General features: G+C 36.0%; 1 protein-coding gene across 3 annotated transcripts in view; it reads right to left on the reverse strand.

Moving 5' to 3' along the window:
• The window catches only part of CALCRL (calcitonin receptor like receptor), a 62,056-nt gene that overhangs the window by 9,007 nt on the left and 28,345 nt on the right, over positions 1–24,704 (reverse strand). For all 3 annotated transcript variants that reach the window (XM_083842911.1, XM_083842912.1, XM_083842913.1), the window contains 9 exons: positions 18,348–18,447; positions 17,743–17,887; positions 16,348–16,458; positions 15,292–15,404; positions 12,293–12,384; positions 6,606–6,732; positions 4,859–5,012; positions 3,767–3,827; positions 3,585–3,651 (listed from right to left, as the gene is read on the reverse strand). In XM_083842911.1, the coding sequence (XP_083699037.1) occupies positions 3,585–3,651; positions 3,767–3,827; positions 4,859–5,012; positions 6,606–6,732; positions 12,293–12,384; positions 15,292–15,404; positions 16,348–16,458; positions 17,743–17,887; positions 18,348–18,398 (921 nt within the window). In that variant the 5' untranslated portion in view covers positions 18,399–18,447. The remainder of the gene's footprint in view (positions 1–3,584; positions 3,652–3,766; positions 3,828–4,858; positions 5,013–6,605; positions 6,733–12,292; positions 12,385–15,291; positions 15,405–16,347; positions 16,459–17,742; positions 17,888–18,347; positions 18,448–24,704) is intronic.

Genomic DNA, 24,704 nt, shown 5'->3' on the forward strand with positions numbered 1-24,704 from the left:
ATCTCTTCTTCCAGATAACTGTCTTTCACTGTCAACAATTATCTAGAGAGAAAAGGAGAGGCAGGGTAGGGAAGAAGCCAGCAAAAAGACAGACGAGTCCCTTCTAAAATAACTAGGAGTTCATTGTCTAGGAAGAGGCCTCTGCCTCTCCGTAGGACGAGTGCAAACGGGGAAGCCATTTCAGACCATGTGTGTCACCATGTTCTCCATAACCCTGGCAGAGTTCCTGGCATGTCAGTTAAGGTTTTCACAATAAACAGCTGTGTATTGTTATGGCAACATGGCCCTTGACAGATATGTTATGTTATTTATATTCTACTTACTTGCTATTTAAATCATTTTTAACAGGAAATTGTTTTATATAGGAAACTATTGCATGAATTTCTTCTGGAAGCTTCCAACTACCTTTTGGCTTTGTATAAGCAACCAAGGTCTCCTGGTTCTCTATCAAGGGATTTATTTAGATTTTATGCAGCCCATGATCCTCATCCAACTTCCTACAGCACACACAGACAATAAGTCCTTCCTCCATTTCTAAATTTAATCCTTCTCACTTAGATTATTAACTCAGCATCTCTCTCTCTCAATTTTCACCCTTCTTGTGTTTTAGTAGCATGGCCAATCCCTATAATACTGTCCTTGAATGTTGAGTGAAGATGAACTTTGCAGCAGCTATGAGTAAAAAACCACCTGGTGAATTTACAAAATGATGAAATGCTCAAATTTACATTTTGTGTAAATAAAATGCACAGTTTACAAAATGATGAAATGTGGAACAATTTCATTGTTCCACTTACTCACCAAAGCCAAAAAGCACAAAAATAAACATATCCAGAGTTTGCAAGTAGATATTCGGACAAGCAGAAAAGATGAATGAGGCAAAGCAGAGGAAAGGCTTGACAAGAGCAGTGTAAGTATTAGTGGAAGTATGTAGCACCAATTTTTGATGAGTATCTCTTCTGTCACAAATACAGTGAGATCAGGATGAACCAAACTCCTACTGAAGTGATGAAAATGGGTCTTGATTTTAGCAAGGTAGCAAGTAGATTTTTACATTTAAGCAAACATAGGCCTGTGCAAGTACTTGTGTATATATTACCATCAAATTGACTGTGATGGTTGTTTGTAAAGTCCCAAAGAAATACTGGTGTGCCAGCTGCAGATGAACACATAGAATAATACTGGCAGCTTCATAGCGACTGGGAAATTGAACCAGGCAAATGAACAAAAATAGAAACAAAGGCAGAGAAGGCAATCCTAGATGAAATGTTGGAACCTTCACTAGGAACTTAGCAGAATTTAGGTTCTGCCTTCAGAGTTGTGAACTTAGCTGAGCTTATAAGTCAATATGTTCTGCCATGCTCAATCTACTCTTTCAGTGACACCAATGCAAACTAGAACACTAGTGCACTGGCATATCTGAAGCCTACACTGAAGACTGCCTCCACTTGGATCAACATTTGGCTAGTGTAATAACTAACATCACCCTCTACTGTTTCATTCCCACACTACTTCTTTAGTTGTGGTTGATTAGGCAAACATTAGCAATTAAATGCATAACTGGAGACAACGCCAATCAAAATGGAACTTAGGTCTGCTCCCGTTTGCAGTTTTTTTGGCAGGGATCTGGGCACAGTTATGCAAAAGCAAGGACCAGCAGAGTTGTTGCTAACATCATGTAGGATTTTCAGTGATGTACAAAAGTTACAGGCCTAATACTCAATGGTTTCTGCCAATTCCTCCTGGCATCCCCTTGACAATCTTTGTGCTCTTTGAGATCTTGCTTCTGCAAATAGAAACAGTGTCTTTTCCCTTGTTATCTAATTTGCAGTTTAATAGTGTTACTTAAATTTCTACTAAAGCAGGTCATGCTTAGTAAAGTGTGAAAATTGTATCTGGCAAGCAAGCTGCTAAAGCAAATGAGGGTTCTGTTCACCAAGTCTGAACACATGCATTTCATCTTCTGTCTTTATCCCTGGCTTGTCTTTTCTGAATTGACATATTAATTTTTGTGATCAAAAAGGAAAGGAATTCCTTTAAGGTATTTTCATTTCACACACATCACAGTCAAGACGTATAGTTGTGTCTAACCTTCATTACTCCTTCATGATTTTCACGTAAATTTACTGATTGTACTGAGGTGAGAAAAATGTAAGAGAAATACTTTCAGTCAGCTCACGAGAAATATAGGAATATCACAGGTATACATATTTGTAAATTGCAAAGAGAATGGACATAGATTCTATCAAAACCAAGCAAGTATAGAAGATTATTATGCCTCCAATAAAATCAGAAGACATTCTTAGTGTTGCCTTGAGTGGAAAGAAGACTTGACAGTTTGGGACTCATTCCGTGGATTTGAAATCAGTGGGAGTCTTGCCACTATTTTTAGAGTTGTTTTGTGGAGGCCACTGCTGGGAAGAAGAAAATGATCTTATATCCTAAAATGAAGTCACTTCATGAACAATGTTATAGTTCTCATAATACATTTTTTTTCTGTTATTGTTTAGGCAGGCTCTGACTAAGATAAATTATATCTCAGCTTTAAAGAGCTTTACTTAAGTGATATATCCGTGAAGAGACACTTAGACAAAGGAAGTAATGACCCACAAGGCAGTGGAGAACAGCATATATTTGCTGGGTAAAACATGGTACTACTGAAGTGAGCAAAAAATCCTTTCACTTTCTGTGCAAACAAGATTTCATCTTTTGTGTAAATTGGAGAGAAGAAAAATAGAAAGGATTTAGAATTGGTTTTAAGTTTATACTAGTTAACCTGTCTTTATAATAACATATACGGCTGACCTGACTAACAGGACAAGGGATTATCAGTAGTTAGTAACACACCAAGGATCTCAGACTGCTTCTGGCTTCTCATGCAGAGGACCTCATGTGTGTCATAATATCAACACCATCTTCAAAATATATATTCACCAGCTAATTTCACTGTAAATGAAACTGCAAGTCACAAGAACCGCAGGATTTATGAAATGGTGTTCAGAAAGAATTTTGTATGTGCAGAATGCCCTCTGCAAATATTTATTAACAGTTTAACACAAAAGGAAGTTCACATAGATTGGAAACCAAATTGTTTCCAAAATTGTTTTCTTAATCTATCTTTTCATTCTTACTGAATTTCCTTGCATAAACTGAAAAGCATAAAGAGAGTCAGTAGACATTATTATAATACCTTTGCCAGATCTGCTTGAAGTTTCTGTTAAGATAAGTAGGTCCATATTAGTGTTTTCTTTTATAATGCACCTATGTAGAAATAAACTATTGACTGAATTTCGTAGGTTAGAGTCAGTCCTAGAGTAACTGAAGTACAATGTTGACTTATATACAAGTGGAGTCTTCAGTTACTTATTTAGAATTTACTGTCTTCAGTGTCAAAGATCTGTGTAATAGCTCCTTAATAAGGTCAAGACTTCTGTGTCTTTTGTGTCCAAGATACCTGCTGCGTTGAGAGCCCTGAGAATGAGTCATTGTTAGCTTTAGGCTCTTACCAATTTATAAGACCACCAAGAACAATTAAAAAAAATAAAAATAAAGCAAGAAAAACAAATTATCTGAAAAATGCCTACCAATAGAGCAGCACAAATAGGGCCATGGATGATGTACAGCAGATGAGTATCAGAGCTGATCCAACAGCTGGAGAAAACAAACAGGGAAAGTAAAAACATTTGGTATTTTGTTACCTGTTCTATTCCTTTTTCTTTTCCTTAAAGAAAATATAACAGTTTTGCAAAGCTGAGATACTACTTACTTGTCATTATAATACAAAGTTCTAGCAACAGCATGTATGCAGGCAGGGATCAGTGGAAAACCTGTGAAGAGAAAACAATATTTTCTTCATATGTAAACCTACATAGTATGTAACTAGCTAAGCAAACATGCATCTCTTGCAGCGATCCTCTATATTTTCATCTCAACCAAACAGAGCATATAACATACAACCACAGAGCAAATAAAGTAACATCAATTCAGTCTCTGTTTTCCCAGATTTCTTTCAGAGGAGTGTATAAAACCTTATTCCCACTGTCTTATCAGGAAATCCATACAAATGTACAGATAGAAAAGGCAAATCAAATTATAACTATTTAGAACGTAACAATCAATCTTTATTAACACATTTTTTTCAGACTGCAATCTACAGTAATGCTAAATACTAAGTAATACTAAAAATATCAGTATATTTTTATATATAATCAGCTGTGTCTGTTGTGGTACCAGTATTTCTAGCTGTCCCATGTCATGTTACAGCTGAATGTGCCCATACAATGAAGTGCAAGTTCTCACTTGCAATTTGTGAATATGCTCTTGTGCATTACCTGAAACCACCACGTCTAGCTTGTTAGTTTTAATACTGACATTACTTGAGATCTTTAGCTACTGCTATTCTGTATTTGCTTAGTGAACAATACAGGTCAAATGGAACTGCTGGAAAAATAAATCCTTGGCCATCTCTAACTCAGTTTTGACCCTCCACCCTAGACGTGGCCAGACTTCTCTGAAAACAAACATTCGTTCCTGAATAAACATCTTCAAGATGAGGAACAATGAATAATTACTTCTTAATGTCTTTTTTATAATAGGAGACTATTTTCTCTACACAAAGGAGGAGTCGCTTCCTGACTCCAGTAATGCATAATCTCTCTTTCAGCAAAGATAGAGGTACATACAACTTCCTACATTAATATTTCTAAGCCTGTTAAAACACCACAGACAAAGACAAGGGGTGTGTCATCATTGTTCAAAGCTGCCAGTGCAGAGAAGCAACAGGACAGCTGTTCAAATTCTCATGAAAAGGAGTAAAAGATAACATTGGCCTGACAATACAGAATGTGAAATTGCATACCCCAGCCAAGAAGGTAATACCACATCAAGTGCTGTTTCTCAGCAAAAACAGCCACCACAATAAGAGTATGCAGGTAAACGCCTTCACACAGCATCCAGAAGTAGTTGCACCCCATTAGGTACAGGTAGATGAACTGTGACACTTTGCAGCTAATCTGCAGAAAAAACAGAGTACAACATACACTCATAAGTTGCAGAAATCTCACAGAGATTTATTTGCAAAATGGAAAAAATACTGCTCGAGTCAAATATTCATATTTAATTCTTTTTTCACTATGCTTACATATTTTTTATTTTTATGGAATTAAATTTCCATACTTCATAGTGACCAAGTTGGTAACTGCGTCTGTATTCTTATTAAAGCAGACATGAGAACTTTGAGTTTCTCCAGCATACTGGCAGAGAACAGTAATGATATTTCCCTTTATTGTAAATATTGACACAATTGACCATTCCAGTCAAAAGGGGGTCTTTAAATTATCGAATGGTAACTGCATGAGAAGATGTACTTTGATGAAGCTAATTCCCCTTCGGTTATACTAGTCACACCATAGCGAATGATTTACATTTTGAAAACACTTAAAAAGATCCCAATTTCAATCTAGTCATAACTGCACTTAGGGCCAGGGGACAACTCATACAGTAGGTTCTAATAAGAAGCTTTCTTGTTGGCATATATATTCAAAATATCCTCTGATATTCGTCAATTGAAATGGTTGTAGCTTATTGTGAAGAATAAAATGTGAGATTGTTAAAAAGAAGTTATAACTTGCTCTTTTAGACACAGTATACCTTCTTTTTTTCTTCTGACATTGCTGCATTTGATTGATTGATCTCGTTCTGGCACTTAGCTTAAACCAAATACAATATTGCTTTACCACGTTCTACTACCTAATTAACTTACTGATGATTATTAGCAGCTATCTCAAGCGTATCATCCAGAATTTTTATGAGCTTTTGAAAGGATAAAGAGAATTGATCTTTTTACTTGATTCCAACAGCTTTTGGATTTTTGCCCTAACTTTCACAGAATTTAAATTTATCTTCCAGGTCCAAATAAAAATATAGCCATAGTTAGGGATTTGTTTGTTTATGTATTTGATTTTCAGGCTCTTCCGTTGCTATAACTCCTAGCCTTTTGGGAGAGGCTACTGATTCACACTTAACCCAGTATTATCAGGAAATGAGAGAGAGACAAATCAGACCCTAAGAGTTGGCTTTTTTAGTCTGCTCTTTTTTTTTTTTTTTGAATGTTTTGTTTTTGTCAGTTTGATCTCCCTTCACAGAAAAATTAATTCCCATTTCAACTCAAGATGGCAAAGCGAAAGCCACATGAAAGTAGCTGACAGTGAAGATATATTCTTCAAATACATTCTTGAGCCTTTTTTTTTTTTTTTTTTTAACTGCTCTTCCTTGGTGAATTCAACTGTCACAACCTCTCTGACATCATCTAGAACAGGCTGCTTCCTTGTAGTTGTTTCAGTGCAGAAGTGATCTGTACAAATTCAGAAGAGCAGTTCAGTATGCTCTGTCTGAAGCTGTTTTATTATTTTGAAACCTCAAATGTGAAATGCCCAAATCACTGTTAGCCATCTGTTGTAATATGTAACATGGTTACACCGTTACTGAACATTTTAACCTTGCTGTGTACATCATTTCATCAACTATTCATGCCTCATTTATCCTTCTGCATTGCTGAAGTTGTTCACATACAAATCAACAAGGCTGCCAAATATACTTTCACTTACTGGATTAGTTGCAACTAACTCCTGATTGTTGGCTATTGCAGTCAGTGAAATTATCGTTACAACAGAGTTGCAAACAAAAGAGAAAAATAGATTTTTATGCAGGGTAATCCTTTGGCAACTCAAGCTCCTAGAAAAGAGAAACAAGAACAAATGAATACACGAGGGGACAGCTATGCGTAATTGGGGACAACTCTGAAATTTTGAAATACTAGAGCTCTTTATTTATTATGCAGTCTTACATCAACCCTTTCTTCAACTCCAGTTCAAATTTAATAGAATAATGTGAAAGGTAACACCTCCCCTTAATCTCCACTTATTTGACCACAGGAGGAAAGTCCATACATTCAGCTCCAATACATTTACAACTAAAGACCTGCTTTGTAGTGGTTATCTAAAAAGGATTTTGATATGGGTAATATATAAACACATTTTGTATGATTTATACATTTGTTTTTGTTAGTGCCTGATGATTTCCCAATTAACCATCATACCTGAGCTTGAGGAAGCTGTTCTACCCTATGTTTTCATTTATCCAGATCTGTCAGGATTTTTGGAGGACAATACTGTTCTACTCACATTCTCAGTCACTTCTCTTCCCTAATCCTATAGCTACAGAAATACCCAGTAAGTAAATAGTGAATAACTTACCTGAACTTGTATATAACCAAGTTAAAAACAGAATATTAACAGTTATAAAACGCCGTATATAAGTGCATTTGTGTTCATTTTCAACATTTCATTTGAACGTTGCAATAAAATTAAAAGTAAAAATATACTTTCAAATGTTTAAAAAAAGAAAACAAACCCAAACATTCAATAATACTAAACTATAGCTAACATTGAACATAGTCATAGCAGATTTCTGCTTATGTGCCATTCTATATACATCAGGTCTAGCTTAGTGCCACTGCAAGAGACAGGAGTACTTCTCATGAAAGTTTTTCCAAAAAAAAAAAAAAATATTCAATTTTACAGACATAAAAGATAGAAATCCTACATAGAAATAAAAACAATTCAGATCATTAGGATATTAAAGCACAAAATTCCTGAAAGAACAAATAACATCCATTTTGCTATAAAAGCAGATGATCAGTTTTTTTTTTTTTTAAAAAAAAAAAGGGCAAAAATGATCATTTTAGGTTTAGAATAGGGGGTGCACAGCACATAAGAACAAGCTGACTTGTTTATAGTCATACGGCATGCCAGTGGCAGCAGATGGGAACAGAGCCCATTTTGCAGCGTTCATGTTCCTCAGAGTAACCTACCCAACTGGCAGAGAGAGGTGACTAAAGGCTGGGGAACAGTGGAGATGCCCGTTGGTTATTTCCAAGGAAGAACCCAGTTACCGAAGCCTGTGCTGTGTAACTGCATCTCCCTCCCTCCATGTTTTAGGCAGCAATATGATGTACAACTAATTCACAAAATGGAACAGCTCAGCTGGGGGGTTAAGTCTATCACTTTCACATGCAATTGCTCTTCACTTGTAGAGATATCAGAAATACACGGACAGGGTCAGCAGGGGACAAGTCTGAATTGTCAAATGGGGCGGGCGGAGTGGAAATCAAGTTCTAAGTTTTCTAGCTTTTTCAAACAGCATGCCTGAAATAAAGATAAAGTATAGACATTGGTGATTTAGCTTTAATTTGGGGGCCAGCAGGACAGGAAGGAGAAGAACTTTATATTTTGAGAGAGAAATACAGAAATGGAATAGTCTCAAAAGCTAGAGGAGCGTGTTGAAATAACGATGGATGAAACATGAAAACAAATGACCCCACTAACAAAAAACATGGTCAAAAAAGAATGTCTATAGAGATTACACTCCTTGGTTGCATTCTTTGCAACTATCACAAGAAGCGTGCATGAAGCATCCTACAGATACAAGGAGTAAGCAAATAGGTTCAGATATGCACAGCGCAATACCAGGAATCAGGCAGACGAGTTTCTGCAAATCACACCATGGAGCCCTGAGGCTAAATACACTGAATTCAGGGGAAGGAAACCACTCCAGGAACCAACGGTGCCACACAGCACACAGATCAACCCTACATAAACTCCTGGTTGCCAAGCTTTATTTGGCTGAGGAAAACAGGAAAAAATTTCCAAAATACAGAACACAGCGATGGATGTAAGTTAAGTGATAAAGTATATCTCATGAGGCTTTTTCTTTTTTTTTTTTTTTTAAACTTTTGTTTTTGCTTTTAATGCCCAAAACACAAAGCATTGATTATTAAAATATGCATAGTTCTTATATTCTTTGAGTATGTATCTATATCTTTTTCCTATATGGCTCATATAGAAAGAAAGCAAGCAACACAAGATTCCAGCTAACAGCTCTGTGTAAACAAGTCCTGAAGAACTCTGGAAGTCTGTCTGCTTATTGTTAAGATTCAACACAGAGGCAAGGAAAAGCACGTACAGCTAATGGGGCCATCTCTCAGGGTCATCCAGCAGCTGTTCCTGTTGAATATTCAAACACACCCATCCACACCCACCTCCACCCATGCATAAAAGGATTGAAAGGATCACCGGACAAGAAACAAGAAAGCAAGACTGCTGACATTTAAAAACGAAGACTGCTTTTGGTAATAAACGGATTTCTTCCTAAGCCTCCCCACCCTCCCTTTTCTGTTACCCTTCCTAAAGGCCTTCTTCTGTTTTTCTTAGTGACATAATGCTCTAAAATCATTTAATTCTCATAATTATGATCTAAGACCATTCAAATGACTTATCACTGGATTAAACCCTGTGCAGAAAAATGAAAATAGACCTCCTGCTAAATTATATATTTCCTCTTTTAATTTGACTCCTTTACGTCTTGGGCACTATGGAAAAAATCATTTCTCCAGTACTTCTGGAAAAGAAAAAAAAAAAGCTAACATTTTCAAAAACACCCAGACATTTCTGTAGGTTTTTTTTTTTTTTCTTAAGATACTCAAATACAGCAAGATTCAACTACTGAGATCCATATATCCACACGCGGGGAATTAGCCTTTCAGCTGAAATTAACTTAAAGTTACTTAGATTGATAGATACTGGGTTCCTATCATCCAGCTGTTTGCCCAGTCTATGTTTAGTGTTGCTAACCTCTGTGAGTGCTGTCATATGAGTTGACATGATGCTTGATTAACAGTTTCTCCTTTTTTTCATTTTTTTTGTTTTTTTGTTTGTGTGTATCTTTGAAATTATGGCTTCCCTTTCTCTGAATGCGTTGTTCTATTCTGTTTTCTGTTGCCTATTTTTCTTTATGAAAACAACCTTAGAACTATTTTAAGAAAAACTTCCTATAAGACACATGTATGATTTACAGTACGTAACAGAATGAGAATGCAGAGCCACTGCAAAAAGTTACTTTTATCTGTCATAGATGAATTGTCAGATAGGAAGATCAGAGTTCCAAGCTTATAGCTTATTTTTAAAATAAGAACTCCAACCCACTTGGAGAACACAAGTCACAGACTGGCAAAGTATTTCTAATGAGATTTCTGAAGAAAAAGAATTTCAATTGAAAAATAAAATGCACTAAAATCTGAAAAAAAAAAGGTCAAAATCTAAATAGTTTATACTTGAAAAACTGAAGATATTTGGAAAAAAAAGTCAATTTTCCTATGGAGAAATATCCCATCTTTCTGATCAACCCTAGAGATATTCTAATGGTCCGCAAGTCAGCAAATGTCATCTAGAAACTATCAATCTGCTAACAGAATAAATTATTTGGAAACATGACAAGTTCATAAGCACCCACACACAATAGCAAAAGAGAAATAAAGAAAAAAGAAAAAGAAAAAAGTCCACCTGTTAAAGCTATGAATAATTACACAACGTTCAGCCGATACATAATACATCCTGGTATTAATCTAGATCCTTAAATATCCTTCTGGTACTAAAAATACTTTAGAGGAACTGCACATCCCAAGAGAACAGCTTGTAGAGAACTTTCTTTAGCTTCCTTTAAATTTTGCAATTTCCTTTTATATCTGAACATAACCACAGTCTAGAATTGTGGTTTGTGGATCTGGATTAATTCCATGTGGTTCTCTGAGGATAGAGGATCCTTCTACCAGAGGGAGAAAAAAATCCCTGGAGGATATGACAAACATAACATCGTTATAATGGTAGCAAAGCAAACCACCCTCTTTTGCAGTAACTGCCACAAGTGGAGATGGAATTGGCTTGGTTTTCATATTAGAGTACAGAAAAATCATTCTTTACTGTCTCTGAGCTCTTAAAATCATATTCAATACCTTTTTATTTTCTCCTTAGAAGTCTATGTCAAAGCATTTTTTCTATCATGGGAGATTTTTATTTTTTTTTTAACCTTAAACTTTTTCTTGTAAGGTTTACAGTAATAGCATTGCACTTTTTTAATGCAAAATCAACCTTATAAAGACTTGGGGCCTTTTCATGTTTTGATTTTGTGGAGGGAAAGTGAACTTGGAAATAGTTGGGAACAAGTCAGAAAAAGCTGAGAAGTAATCTTGAATACTGTATTTCGAAGAGAAGCTACTAAGTTGAAACACTGTTAGGAATTTATTGCAAATAATGCATATCTAAATTGGAAACATGATAGCCAGCCAGGTGTGACTAACAAGGATGATTTTTAGCAGATATTTGCGACCCCTATCAAATCAAATCAAAGTCCAGAACATGAGAAAAGCAAAATCTGACCCAGCCCCACCATTACTGGTATATGTGCTACTCATATTTACATATTAGGAACAATTAAGGGTGTGGTGAGATGGTAGTGGTAAGAAACACGTGAGTCTGTAGAGCAGATCTTTCTTTTCTAATGAAAATCGATGCAGATTGAACTACTGTGAGTTAACAAGGAAAGCCTGCATTGTGCAGTGCAGCATTTGGCAGAGCTAACAGCTCATCTCTGACAGCACTGCACTTTGCCTCAGCTCTGCTCATGTGGCAACACTGGTTTCAATGATCCTGGTTTAAGCTTTCTACTAAGCCTCATCAACTTCTAAGAAAAAAAAAAATGTTTCACAGGAAAGAGTTCGCAAAATGTGAAGTACTAAGCAGATGTAATTTTAAAAGATCCCTGCAGTATGCTGCACTTTGTCGTGACATTGGTAATATAGGGCTCAAACTTTCTTGCCAGAAGATACTGTATTAACTTGTATTCAGTGGATAAGGCATGCCATCACAGTTGTAACATAGTGAATAAAAAAAAAGGGGGGGGGATTATTTTTATTGTTCCCGTTCCTAATGTTGCTCTTAGCTTTGTTTTCTTTACAATTTATCATATTTTGTGGCTACCTACTTTGGAATACTACTTTATCATATATCATCAGTATTTTGCCTTCCATTTGCTGTTTACTTTGGTCCATGCTTGACATACCCACACCTTCAATTATTATTAAAAACAAACAAACAAGCAAGCAAGCAACCCTCCTTCCCTCGCAAACACTTGTTTAATAATTGTTATGTTTTCTAGTGCCATTTTCCCATTTCCCATTTTCAACATATGCTACACTTTTTAATTTGAAGACTTGGGATTTTAGGTATCTGAGAAAAGAAACCTAAATTTTTATTATATCATCATGTTCAATGCCAATCCAATATACTGATTTTTTTCACCTTCTTGTTCTGTCTAATTTTCTGGGATATCTAGTGTTCTAAAAGTATTGAAACTATGATGCAATGACTAATATTTAGTAAAGAATTTTACTTATACTTACTTAAAATAAAAGAATATGCCAAGAGAAATCAAAAGTGATGCAATTGAGAGACCATGTCCTATGATGGCCAAATAATACAAGTTCAGAGCCGTCTGCAATACAAGAACAAAATCAAGCACTTGTGATGCATACACAACTATTATTAATAAGTACAAACACATCTCTTCTACCTCAAAATGATTATAACAGGATGAAGGTAATAAAAACATTACTGATAATGATGAATCAAATCCAGAATCCTGCAAATCAACATCTTACTAAAATCTCTTTCTGTAGGGCACATAACAGATTGATTGAAGTTGCTATGGCTTAGCAGTTCAAACATTATTTTTTTTTAAACTATATACTAACTATGTTTCTTCTGAGTATTTATATAAATCTGGTTATTTATGCTACTGTGCTGGGTGCTCTCCTGTCTGAGGCTTGACTCAGATGCATTTATGCATCTCTTAAGCAAAACATATTAGTGTGCTTTACATATGAATTTATTTATTTTTTGCTCATAAAATTTTCTCCTATCATTTGAAAATTACTTCCTTCCAAGGAAGCTATGATTGTGATACTGGAACGTTAGCTTTCATTTCAAGAATGAAAAAAATTAACGGCTCAAAAATAGTAAAGACTAAATGCTATTATTTAATAAATCTACCATCAAGTTCCAGTATTATGAAAAGCTAGGTACATAGCAAAAATAAAAACGAAGAACTGGTGAAGTAAATACTTGGCATGTATACATGTTAACATCAATTCTTTCTCTAGTGACAAAACTCTGCTTTCAATTATGGAATCTGTTTCTCAAAATCGCTTATTTGGCATTAAATACAAGATAACCATGTAGAAAATGAAGATCTTTGGGTTTAACCTTTTACTATCACAAAAGAGTATAATTATCTACATTCTATTAGGAAGAATAAGAGCATCCATGGGCTCATATACTCCGTAGTCTGTGTGTCCTCTAAACCTGTAACTCCAATTTAAGCTCTGAATGGTTGCAGCCTTCTTCATATATATGGACTTTTCAAATCACATAAAGAGATTCAAGGTAAAGCTTTAAGAAATGTTATTAGATGAGACAAGGGTACCTATTTGTAGAATAGTAAGAATTGTAGAATAGCTAGAATTTTTCAAGTTATTATTTATTTATTTATTTAAATATATAATAAAGGAGTTAAAGCAATGCGGTAGTTTAAGTGAAATTTTCATAAGAAATCTGGAATTGAGAAAACAAGTGCTACCCCTGAAACTGTAAAGACTGTCTATGTATGTATTTCTATGGAAGGTCCATATCATATCCCACATGACAACCTCATTCAGTGACCAATTTACGACAAAGTAGCATGTTTAAGATTTTGAACATTTCTGCACAATTTAGAACTGGCCCTAAACAGCGGTACGCTAGGGACTACAGAGGGACTGCAGTGGTATGCTAGGGACTACAATGACAGTAAGAATTGAGCAATGGACAACAGCTGTGTTTATTGTGCATTATCTAACCTGCCTTGAAAGAAGGCCACAAAGAAGCTCCTCACATTATTCATACAGGAAGACCTGCATTGATCTAATCCTTTCTGAATAACATTCTGTCAGTTTCTAGTCAAATATTAGCAAGAATCAATGAGTTGATATATCTCTACTATAGAATAAGAATAGAATTAAACTGCCATGGACATACTCAATTGATTTGAGAAAAAGCAATGCAAAAGTGCTTTATTATCACCTTTTCTCAACGTGGTTTCTTGGTAAATAACCTTAAACACTCTGACAGCAATGATGCAAGCAGTTAGGGTCCCTATTAGACTAGATGGCAGTATTCTTGATACAATCTACTGTCACTTTGCTTTTTTTCCATGAGGCCTAGATTCACTCACAATCTATCCTTACATTTTATATTTCTATTTTTTGGGCATTTATGGTGTCATTTTACTGCTTCTTCCCATGACCGAATGTGTTTTATAAACATTATGAATACTATTAGTGGACATAGTGGCTTTTTGTGGGGGTGAGGGATAGGAATATGCAATTGTATACATTATACCCTCACATATCACAGATTATCTCAGAAAGCAGTTGGAGCTTTACCACATTTTTCTCCCTAAATCTGTCAATGGATGGGCATCCAAGCTAAACTACTGTCTATAAAAGTGCCATCTATATAGATACCCACATAAATAAGTGTGCACGCAGTCTACCTTTGATACATAGGAAAAAAAAAACCTCACAATGCATGTTTTTTCCATTTGTGTGGGCAGCTTAGTAATTCAAAAACTGAAAAAAAAATTGCTCTTGTGAGCCAGGACACAAGACATTCACAGGGAAAGGGCCACAAGGGAAAGCAAACCCTAGCTAACACTTCTTATCATTTACTAACCTTTGGCCTCCAAAAATCCTGCGGTCAATCCACTCAACTACAGCTTGCCTACACTTTTGTAAAACAGAAAATATTAGCTCTGCTTTTCATATTACATTGGAAAATAAACAAAATTAAAAAAAAAAATAAAAAATCCCAGTTCTTCTTAATGCTGCCTGGAAGATGTAGTAAGTCCAAATAAAACTGTTGTGGACCTGCTGAAAATCTCTGCCACTATGAGTTAATTGGATAAACCCATGCACTCAGCAGGTCTTCCAGAGAAGTACAAATGTCCTGCAGTTCTGCTGAGCTTGTACCCTACTTCAAAATTACAGAGCAAAATGTAACAGATGTTCTTTTAAGGAGTACATTTTGCTTACCGGTAGGTGACTGTGGATGACATAGACAAGTACTAGTACACATTTAAAATACCCACAAACAAAAATGATAACATACTAATCAAGCAGTTAAAATCAGCTGTGAAAGCCTTTTTTTTTTTTTTGAGTCTGCTTAGAACAATTCATCATTTTTATTCAGCATGTTTTCTCTTATTGCATTTTGATGTTACATTAACTCTGCTGCCTAATTTTTGAGATGTTAAATTTTTCAGACCAGTTTCTTAACTGGTGACATGCATTTGTTCATTTCCTACCTTCACTTTTTCATGCGTATAGATATTACACTGGGTGTAGTTTGTCCACGTCCTGTTGCTTTCTGGGTGTCTAAACCAGTTCCCACTTGGATCACAGATCTTCGTCACTTTTTCTACAGCCAAAGTAGTTGGAAAGAAAAACAAAAAAAGAAAAACAAGACAAAAACACAACAGTCAGCACTGAAGTTCTACTTCCTGATGCCTCGTATTTCACGAAAAAAGATTGGCAAACAAATGACAGCTTTATTAATATGACTAGAGAGACACTGCTTGTTACTACGAATTCTGAGAAACTAGAGGCCATTGCTTTTGCTTGGCAAGGGCAACTGATGATGTGTTCTTCTTAAGAAAACAAATAGATTTTCCTCTTCCAATCCAGTTAAGTATCAAAATATATGAAACTGATGCAGAACTACCAGATGAAGTGACAGGAATGGCTTCTTTAACATCTAAGACATAAACTGATGTCTGACATCCTACCACGGTAAATTAGGATTGGACAGGCAGGAAAGTATCAACAGAGAAACTGCTCAAGAACCAGACTGAAAAATTTCCGGAACTGTATAATGATTTCTACCTAATCAAATGAAGAGAGGCATCAAAAGACCTTGGGAAATACTAAATGCAGTAGAAGCAGACAAGAGTTGACATCTATGACATTTTCCACATGCTCACAAAAGCAAAGTTAAGCTTACAGAAATAGGAAAAGATTCATTTGGAGAAACTCTTCTTGACTTCAACAGCTAAACTGAGGTAGAATAAATAATGTTTCTGCTTATCTCTCAGAGGGAAAACCTCGTCTCTATGAAGAAAGAGCTGTCATCTAAATTCTATTTGTATTTCCTCACCTGCAGAATCCTACTAAGGCACATTTCAAAACAAAACAAAACAAAAACAACAAAACCCACTAACTTGCCAATATTCTATGTGATAGAGGGAAAGTACAGATAACGGATTTGGAGTTAGTTAAATTCTAGTACATTAGTGACTTGAGTGGAGCAAAAAGTAGGCTTTTTATTAAGCAATGTGTTGATGCAGAAGCCCATGCACACTTACCTGATGGATTGAAATCCTGAAAGTAGTCAGGACAACGCTGTACTGACACAGTTCCTGCAGCAACATCACTCCAGCACAACCAGCCATCCCATGTCCTGTTACAGTAAGGACCTACGAACAAGTGGACACCCGATAACAAACTAACAACCCTCCTTTCACAAGTAAGATATCTTTTGAAAGATAAGTCTTTCAAAAGTAAGATATAGCACTGCATATGTTAAGTTTCTCACTTGCAGCAATGAGTTTTCTTCATAAAGAAAAAAAAGCAAACAAAATTTAGCAACAGTTAATTATAACTTCATGTAATAGAAACAGCTTCTTACGTATATATTTCTTTGAACATGTTTTAGAATACATCATCATTTACCTCATCAGATTTAGAGCATGGTAGGGTAACATTCTTTGGGCAAAGCAAAATGCATCAATTCAGACTGAATAATGCACATGAACAAAGAGCCTTAAATTTGCAAAGACCATTTTACTGAATGTATTTACATTTTGGATGTACATCAAGCTTCTATATATGTGTTTATTAGCTCATGGAAAACACACTGGTATCCTAGAAGCCATCAGAAAGCCCACATGGGAGGCAGCCACAGTTCCTTATTCTCAGATAGAACTGAGCCTGCAGATACTTCTCTAACTGCTCCAGGACAGGGATGTCAGAGAGTCCTTGTTCTGGAGCCCATTTCAATGCCTCACTGCACTCACCCAGATTTTTAATATCTATATGTAGGCATGCAGAATGACTGACCTACAGATCTGAAAATATTTTTGTATTTTCCTTCAGTTTTCTATTCAAGACATAATAACATATTCTCCCTGCCCCCTAAACTATCTCAAATGATGCGTATTTCAAACATCACATAGTTCCCCTTCTTCTTATCTAGAGATTTTCCCACTTGTCCGGATCCTTTTAAACTCGTGGTGCCTTGGGCTGGACATAAACTTACACTGTCATACTCGTATCCATTTCTGACCTCCAGACATTGCTTTTCTACAAAAAAACATTTCAGAAGAGAAAAATACGCTGTGTAATTATCTCTTTCCCCCCCTAAACCATTCAATGCTTTCAGAAGTTATAAAGTTGGAAATGATCTCCATTTTTTTAATCTGGATATCTGTTTAAATTATCATTTTCTAATGTCATCAGAAATAAAAGTTTTGTGCTATTTACCATATAGTGGATGTAATTCAATGGGCATTACATGCACTGTAATACACAGTGTTACTGTGAGTTCCAAAATGATGTTTCTAAAATATGGTATGAATAGAACCTGAAAAAATCGTTACCAATATAAGCAATGACTAATATAACAAAAGGAGCCTGGATTACTTTCGTTATATCTATCGACCACCTCCCTCTGGAAAACCTTATAAGAAAATAAACTCTACCTTCTTTCCTATGAATGGGATCTTGCATAATTTTCTGGTAGCATTCATACTGTGCTGTCATAATTTTATTCCGTGTAACACTCAGTTGAACGAAGTCATCTGTCATATTCTGATGCCCCTCAGCTGGTATGGCAGTGGCAAAAAACTAGGAAGAATAAGACTTATTTTTAGCAAGTCACTTTTAAATGTATTTTTAATGAATTTGGATCTACTACTCACATAAAAACTGATACAAGTTTCTTTAACTTCAATCACTTTAAATATTATATTTTGAATATTATCTTACTGAAGGAAAGTGATCTTAAATCTTACTACTGATGATCTGATTTTGTAGTTTTCTGGCTGATATAGGCATGTCAACTGTTACCATAAACTTCTCTGCTAGCAAAAGATATGCTGGGTTCAACAGAGGTAATTACTGTTTGTTAGCATAGGAAATAAATGGAGGATATAAGGCAGTAAAGATCCTGCTTTGTGGAAACTATATTTGAACTTATTAGCTTTTAGAAAATAGCAATTTCTCTGGTGTTCTGTACACACCTGGATTACACACAAACTGGAATTCATTAAAAAAAGAAAAAAAAGAAAAAAAAGATAAAACTCACCATAGTAACCAAGAGGAAGAACAGCAAAAATGTTATCCAGTTTTTTGTCATTTTTGTATTTGGTGCAGTGTATTTTATGTTGCAATCAAATGAACTCAAACTGCAATGTAAAAAACAGGAAAAAAAAGTAGTAAATCACAAAAGCCAAAACTGATAAAAGACTTGATATTTTCTTTCTGCATTAGAACAAATCAATGCAAGTCCACTGAATTTTATTCTCACATGGTGCCATGTGATATACATGGAGATGTACAATATGATGTGAAGAAAATGCCTTCAATTCACCAGTAGCAAATTCTAGCAGCCAAGTTTTTGCTGCACCAACACCTCCATCTCTCACAGGGGAGGCAGGAAGGGCCACCCATTGCTTCAGCTAACACCACTTCTCTGAAGGATTTGTCCCAGTTGGGAAGCTGGTACCCACTCTGACAAATAGGTGGCAATTAACAGCTTTCAAAGGCCAAGATCTAAGTTGGCTCCTTGACATCTCTGCTTCGGGCAACTAGACCATGCTGCAGTTCAGTTTACTCTAAAGTAGACTTAGATTTACACACACACACACACAATTATTTCCTATTCTCTTCATACCAGCTGATTTTTAGCTTTGCCATTTCTGGAAGAACAGATCTAGTAAGTAGATGCTTTAACTGAAAGTCACAACCTTGTAAGGATAAAAAAGGGTAAGAGATAGTTGTAAGCTGTAAAATAGTTTCTGTATATGCAGTAGCTGTAAAATATATAGATAACAGAACGATTCAAAAAAGCTGTAATTATCTGACAGCACAGACTATTCTAGAATTAGATTCTTGAAGTGTACAATGCACCTAAAGCAAAAAATATACAAAATGATTTCTTAAGCACCTTGACCACCTGTTTTGCAATAGAATAAGTAATAGAAGAATAGAATTCTGAGTAATAGCACGAACAGCATTTTGTGCTAAATTTAGCTATTTAGCACGAACAGGCTATACACACTACAAAATATGAGATCACTTGTTTATTGTAAAACTTGATGAAAATACAAGAAGCCTGTTGTAAAATCAATTACTGTTGTACCTGTTTAACCCAGAGTAAAAGTGTATCAGTAATCTTTCTCTATTTTTACCACTGGCATGCAATCCTCTAACACTGATTGCTGGAAATTGCTCAGGTAATTCAGCAAGACGCTGAAATTCAAATATGCTGTTCTGAAGGTTCTTAAAACACTAGAACACAGACCAACTGACATACATGAAATATATTCACAATGCACTCTAATAGTTCTTCAGAAAATCCATATTTGATGAGAACTACAGTGAACTGATTATTGCAAAAATCACTATCTGACACATACAGAATGGCAACTTTTGTAGTGTTTATTACTAAAGACATTGGTAATAAAAACAATCTAAATATCCATGTGCAATGACTAAGGATTGACTGAATACAAAACATAAATGAAGACATCGTAACTAGAAAGAGGCAATATGATTTCAATTCTGCATGACAACAGAGGGCAGGGGTGCATAAATTTAAATTTGTTACAATCCTTTAGTCAATTTTAGTTGTGCCTAATTACCTAGTGGGGAAAGAAAAGAAAAAAAAAAAAGCACTGGCCTTCTAAGGAAATCAGAATTATCTACTTGGATATAAAGTAATGGAATAATCTTCTCTCTCTCTCTCTCCAATGTATGCCAAAGCACATCTGCATAGGGTTAAAAGCCATACATGATGTGAGCAGAACAAGGAAAGAGAGGAATCAAGTAGAAAATAGCATCCTTAATTTAATATTTGTTTTTCTACTTGCATACAAAGAAGTTAGAAATAATTTTCTCTACAATAGTTCCAAAAATCCTTCTGCTAAAAGGAATGTTGGATGGCAAATTTAAAATAAAGATTCAAATATTGCCCTCACTTAACCTTGCTTATTTTTATTTATCTAAAAGATATAATATCATAGAAGCAATGGCAGAATTCATCTGCTTCACTTCACAGCCCATGATCATTTCAATTTCACAGTATCAGAAGTCATCCTGTAGCCTGGTTCCTTTAAGGGTCTGAATCTTTTCTTATCTAGTGGTTTTGTAGACATTTCCTATCAAGTATTCCAGTATCCAGCATTAAATTATTAATTTTTCCCAGGAGATAAAAGATTAAGTCAAGTCTGTAATTCACTCAATGCTTTCCACTCAGTCTGCACAGTTACTCACTGCAAAGCCAAAAACTTATACATAGACAAAAAAAATCCTCTTCCCGAACATCACTACTTTTGGATTTAATTACAAAATGCAGGGTGAAGGTCATTCAGATGCCTATTTGGACTTCAGCAAACCATTTCTTGCATCATCAGATGAATTCATTCACTCAAAATCTATTCCAGTTGGTTTGGACAAGAACTTGTACAGGAAGATAAAACACTTTCTTAGGAATGGCCAGCAGCATGCTCAGTTCATTGACTGAGGTAGCAAGCCAGCACTCCAGAGAAAGTAAGGCTGCTTTTATTAATCGTCTGTTCTGATGAGCTGAAAACCAAACAATTCTTGGAGTGTTCTCTGCCTCTCCCAGCTGGGAAGTAGGAGATGCACAAGGCAAGGAAATTGACAGTAAATGAGAGACGTTGTCAGGTTTCTTTACACAATAATGCTTCCCCAGTTGTTATTCTGTTATTAAACATCTTTGACAACTCTACTGCAGGGATAAGAGGACATCTTTATTGGACCGAGATTAATTTGAGTGTAATGAAAGTTAACTTGAGGGAAAAGATGGTAGAGGCTTATTCAGAATCCCCCAGTGCCACTCAGACAGTGGGGATCCAAACAAAAGCCATCAGGATTGTGATTTACATGATAGGTGTTGAAGGAAACTGTAAGCCAGTGGGGAAACACTAGGACAGTTCTGCCTTACTGATTTTCCCAGTAAAACACAATGTCAGTAGGAAGAGAATGGCGAATCTCAATAGCAAATCAGATCTTCAAAATCTCATTTTTGTTTTTAGTGTGTGCTGTACTGAACACCAAGACAGCTGAAAAACAACAGAAAACAACCAACCAAAGACAAAAACAAAACCACAACTCAGCAACCTTGAACTGCCTGCTTTTTGTCTTGATTGCATTCTCCATTGCCCAAATTAATGATACTCCACAGGCCCGTGCAATGTTTCTCACTGATAGCAGTGACATCTACTGAAGAAGAATGAATTCAAAAGGAACTGCAAGCTGAACTTAGCCAAAAAAGTCACTGGTGTAGCTTTAACAGATGTTCACATTTCTCTTCCTCCTGCTTTCTCTACAGAGCCATCCATCCTGTCTCATCAGCTGTTTCTACTTTTAACCTTTTCCCATCCTCCCAAGAATAAATGTTGCCCTTGCTGAGCTCCAGACACTTCCCATTTCAATGACAAGCCAAAAGGGTAAAAAAAAATTAAAAATAAAAAGTGGAAAAATACTGTTTTGAACTTCAATCACTTGACCACATTTAATGCATCAAGAAAAACCTCAGGCTTCTACCTAAGGCAGTTACCCTTAAACTTGACCTGAAGTCAGAGTGCAGCTCCGTATGGGTGGCATGGGAGGGAGAGCCTTACACTTATACACTTATACAATGATGTATACTTACATCCTTGCAGGCACCTTCATTCACATGCACAAACTTATTTCACTAATCGTCTGGTCATCTTTGATTCACCCAAGAAAAGAAAACATTTCCAATATAAATCACATTAGCTTGCAGCAATGTTATAATCTTGCAACACTGAAGTTGAACGTGCATATATAGATGTATATCCTTCCTCTCTGGCATAAAGCAGGGATCAGAATGGCCGTTTTCTTAACAAAAAACAAACAAACAAACAACAACAAAAAAAAACACCTCTTCCTGTTATTCTAGCACTCCCTGATTTTGTCTGGTTGGACTCCCTCTCAGATACAGGCTATTTTGATGCAGGCTATTTTGTTATTTCTGATTCTTTTCAAAGAGGGGCATGTAATTCAAAGCACGTCAAACCCCAGGCAAGGTTTGGTTGTTTTAGTCCAAGGTACAGGCAAAAAAAAAAAAAAAAAAAAAAGAGTTGTAAAATGCCCAACCCTTTCCAAACATCCTTGATTTGAATTGCTGCCTTACACTGTTAGAAAAATCCAGTGGTCTCCAATGGAACTAAAGCGTCATTTGCACCTCCATTCACATAAATCTTGAGAGAAAAACTGCCCATTAAGGGACAGATTCTCTTTCAAGAATAAGGGCTTCTGCTCACCAAATTCATTTAGTCCTGGAAGTGGACTAAACATCTCCACACTTACAAAGAGACCAATCCAGGGCAATTTGGAAATCTCCCTAATCAGGTAAAATGCTCTTCTGATTTCTGAGGGAACCACTTCTGCCAAGATTTGGACCAAACTGCTCTGATGGTATGACAAAACATCTCACAGCTGTGTGTGGGAATTTCTCTATCCTCCTAATAATTACGGGGTTAATAAGGCTCAAGACTAATAGTTACAGAACAAATCTACCGAACTCTGGGTAACACGGTTTCATGACATTAGAATTCCCTGCTCACCACCACTATGAACTAAGACCAAGTATCAGCACTTGCAGACTCCTAAAACCAGTGAGACAGGAGATGAAAGAAGTGTGATTTTCCCTGACAAGACTTTACAGTACAGAAGCACTAGTTCTTCACAGCTTCCAAGAAACCTCACTGCATAAAAACATAAAAAAAAAATGCTCCTCATACCATTTTCAGCTCCTTAGGAGTACTAGAATAGATCGCTGTGTGTACCACTGACTGGTAGCAAACAGCAGCATGAAGATAGAACAGTGCAAAGAGCTTGCCTGAGAAATGCAAAGGGATAAACTGAGATCTCCTCCTGCACTGCAGAAGAAAGATGCTTACAGTCCTCTTGAAGGCCTCCACAAGTGAACCAGTAATTATGAAAAGATGTGCAATATTCATATCACCACTGTGAAAAATACTATAGGAAATAAACCAAAAGTACCACACGCCCAGTTTCTTTCAGTATTTCATTCTCCAAACCCACAGCACTGCTCACATGCATGGAGATATTACATAAAATACCACATCTGTTGTTCTGCGCACAAACTTTCCTTCCTCCTTATACCTTTCTTTCTAGTAGCTTTGCCCATGGAACAGCTGTGGCACAACAGTATTTACTCTCTTCTCGGGGATTATAAATTAAAATAAATGGAGAAGAAACAGAGGAGCACCTCATTTTTATTGTTTTATTATCTTAGACCAACTTCATCATGCATTAAGTGGTAGTTTAGCTCAGTATGAGAAAACACTGGCTGCTTATTTCCTAGGCCACGTTATGTGTGTTTCAAGATCTCCTGCTTACTGCAAGTAGAAAATTAGGTCTAGTTCCCAAAGATGTTTCACATCATTTATTCTATTAGCATGCAGATTGTTTGTTCATTTGTTTTTCCATCACTCTAGTAGCTTGCCAGAGGCCTTGCAGAGATTGCAGAACCATCTGTAGATAAGATTACGCGGATTAAATTACTTCTGTGTACTTTTTCCCATTAATAGCTTTTGGCTACCATTCAGCTAAATTTTGTCTCCTACATCAACGGACACTACTAGCAGTTATTGACAACACTCTTGGTCATTTCTAATAAAACCTAAAATCATAAGAACCAATCATAAAGGGATGGTGGTGTTAGTTTTTTGGTGTGGTGGAAAGACATGACTCACTATTTTGTAACACTTTTCCTCCTCTGTTCAGTTCAGAGGTTTGGGTGACATTTTAAATTATCTGGAGAAGAAACACAAGCTATAGAGGTCCAGTTAAGAAACCAACCCAACCCAACCAACAACCACCACAAAAAGAAAAAAAAAATTATTCCACCTCAACAAAACCCTCAGAATAAGGGTTTGGAGGAGAAATCCTCCACAAGGTTCTTCCCCTGGACTATTCAGCAATTTCTGCTTTTGGGCGATATTACTACTGTCTGCATAGCAGAGAAATACAAAGACATTCCTCCTTGCTCTTACATTGACAGGTCTTCTCTTGGCCTCTGTACTTTCAATGCCTGTTCTCTAAATTACGCAGGCTCTACCTTCCCCTTTCAAACATGTTGAACTTTCTGTTGACTTAAGAACATACACAGCCAGCAGTAGGAAATGCTGCAATTGCATGTGGAAGACAGACAACAATTCAATTGAGGATTAACTGAGTTACAATTTAGCAGTATCATTTACAAGATATTTAATTGTGTCAAATAAATGCATATATGAATGTTAGAAATACCAAAGCAAAGTAATATTATCTAAGATAAGCAAGAGAGACAGAACTCCACAGTTCCAAAATCATTTCACAGAGTTTTCTTGGCTCTAATATTTTCTGCCAATAGTACTCATTATTT

This window comes from Anser anser (genome assembly GCF_964211835.1).
Source record: "Anser anser genome assembly, chromosome: 6".
NCBI classification, from domain to species: Eukaryota; Metazoa; Chordata; class Aves; order Anseriformes; family Anatidae; genus Anser; species Anser anser.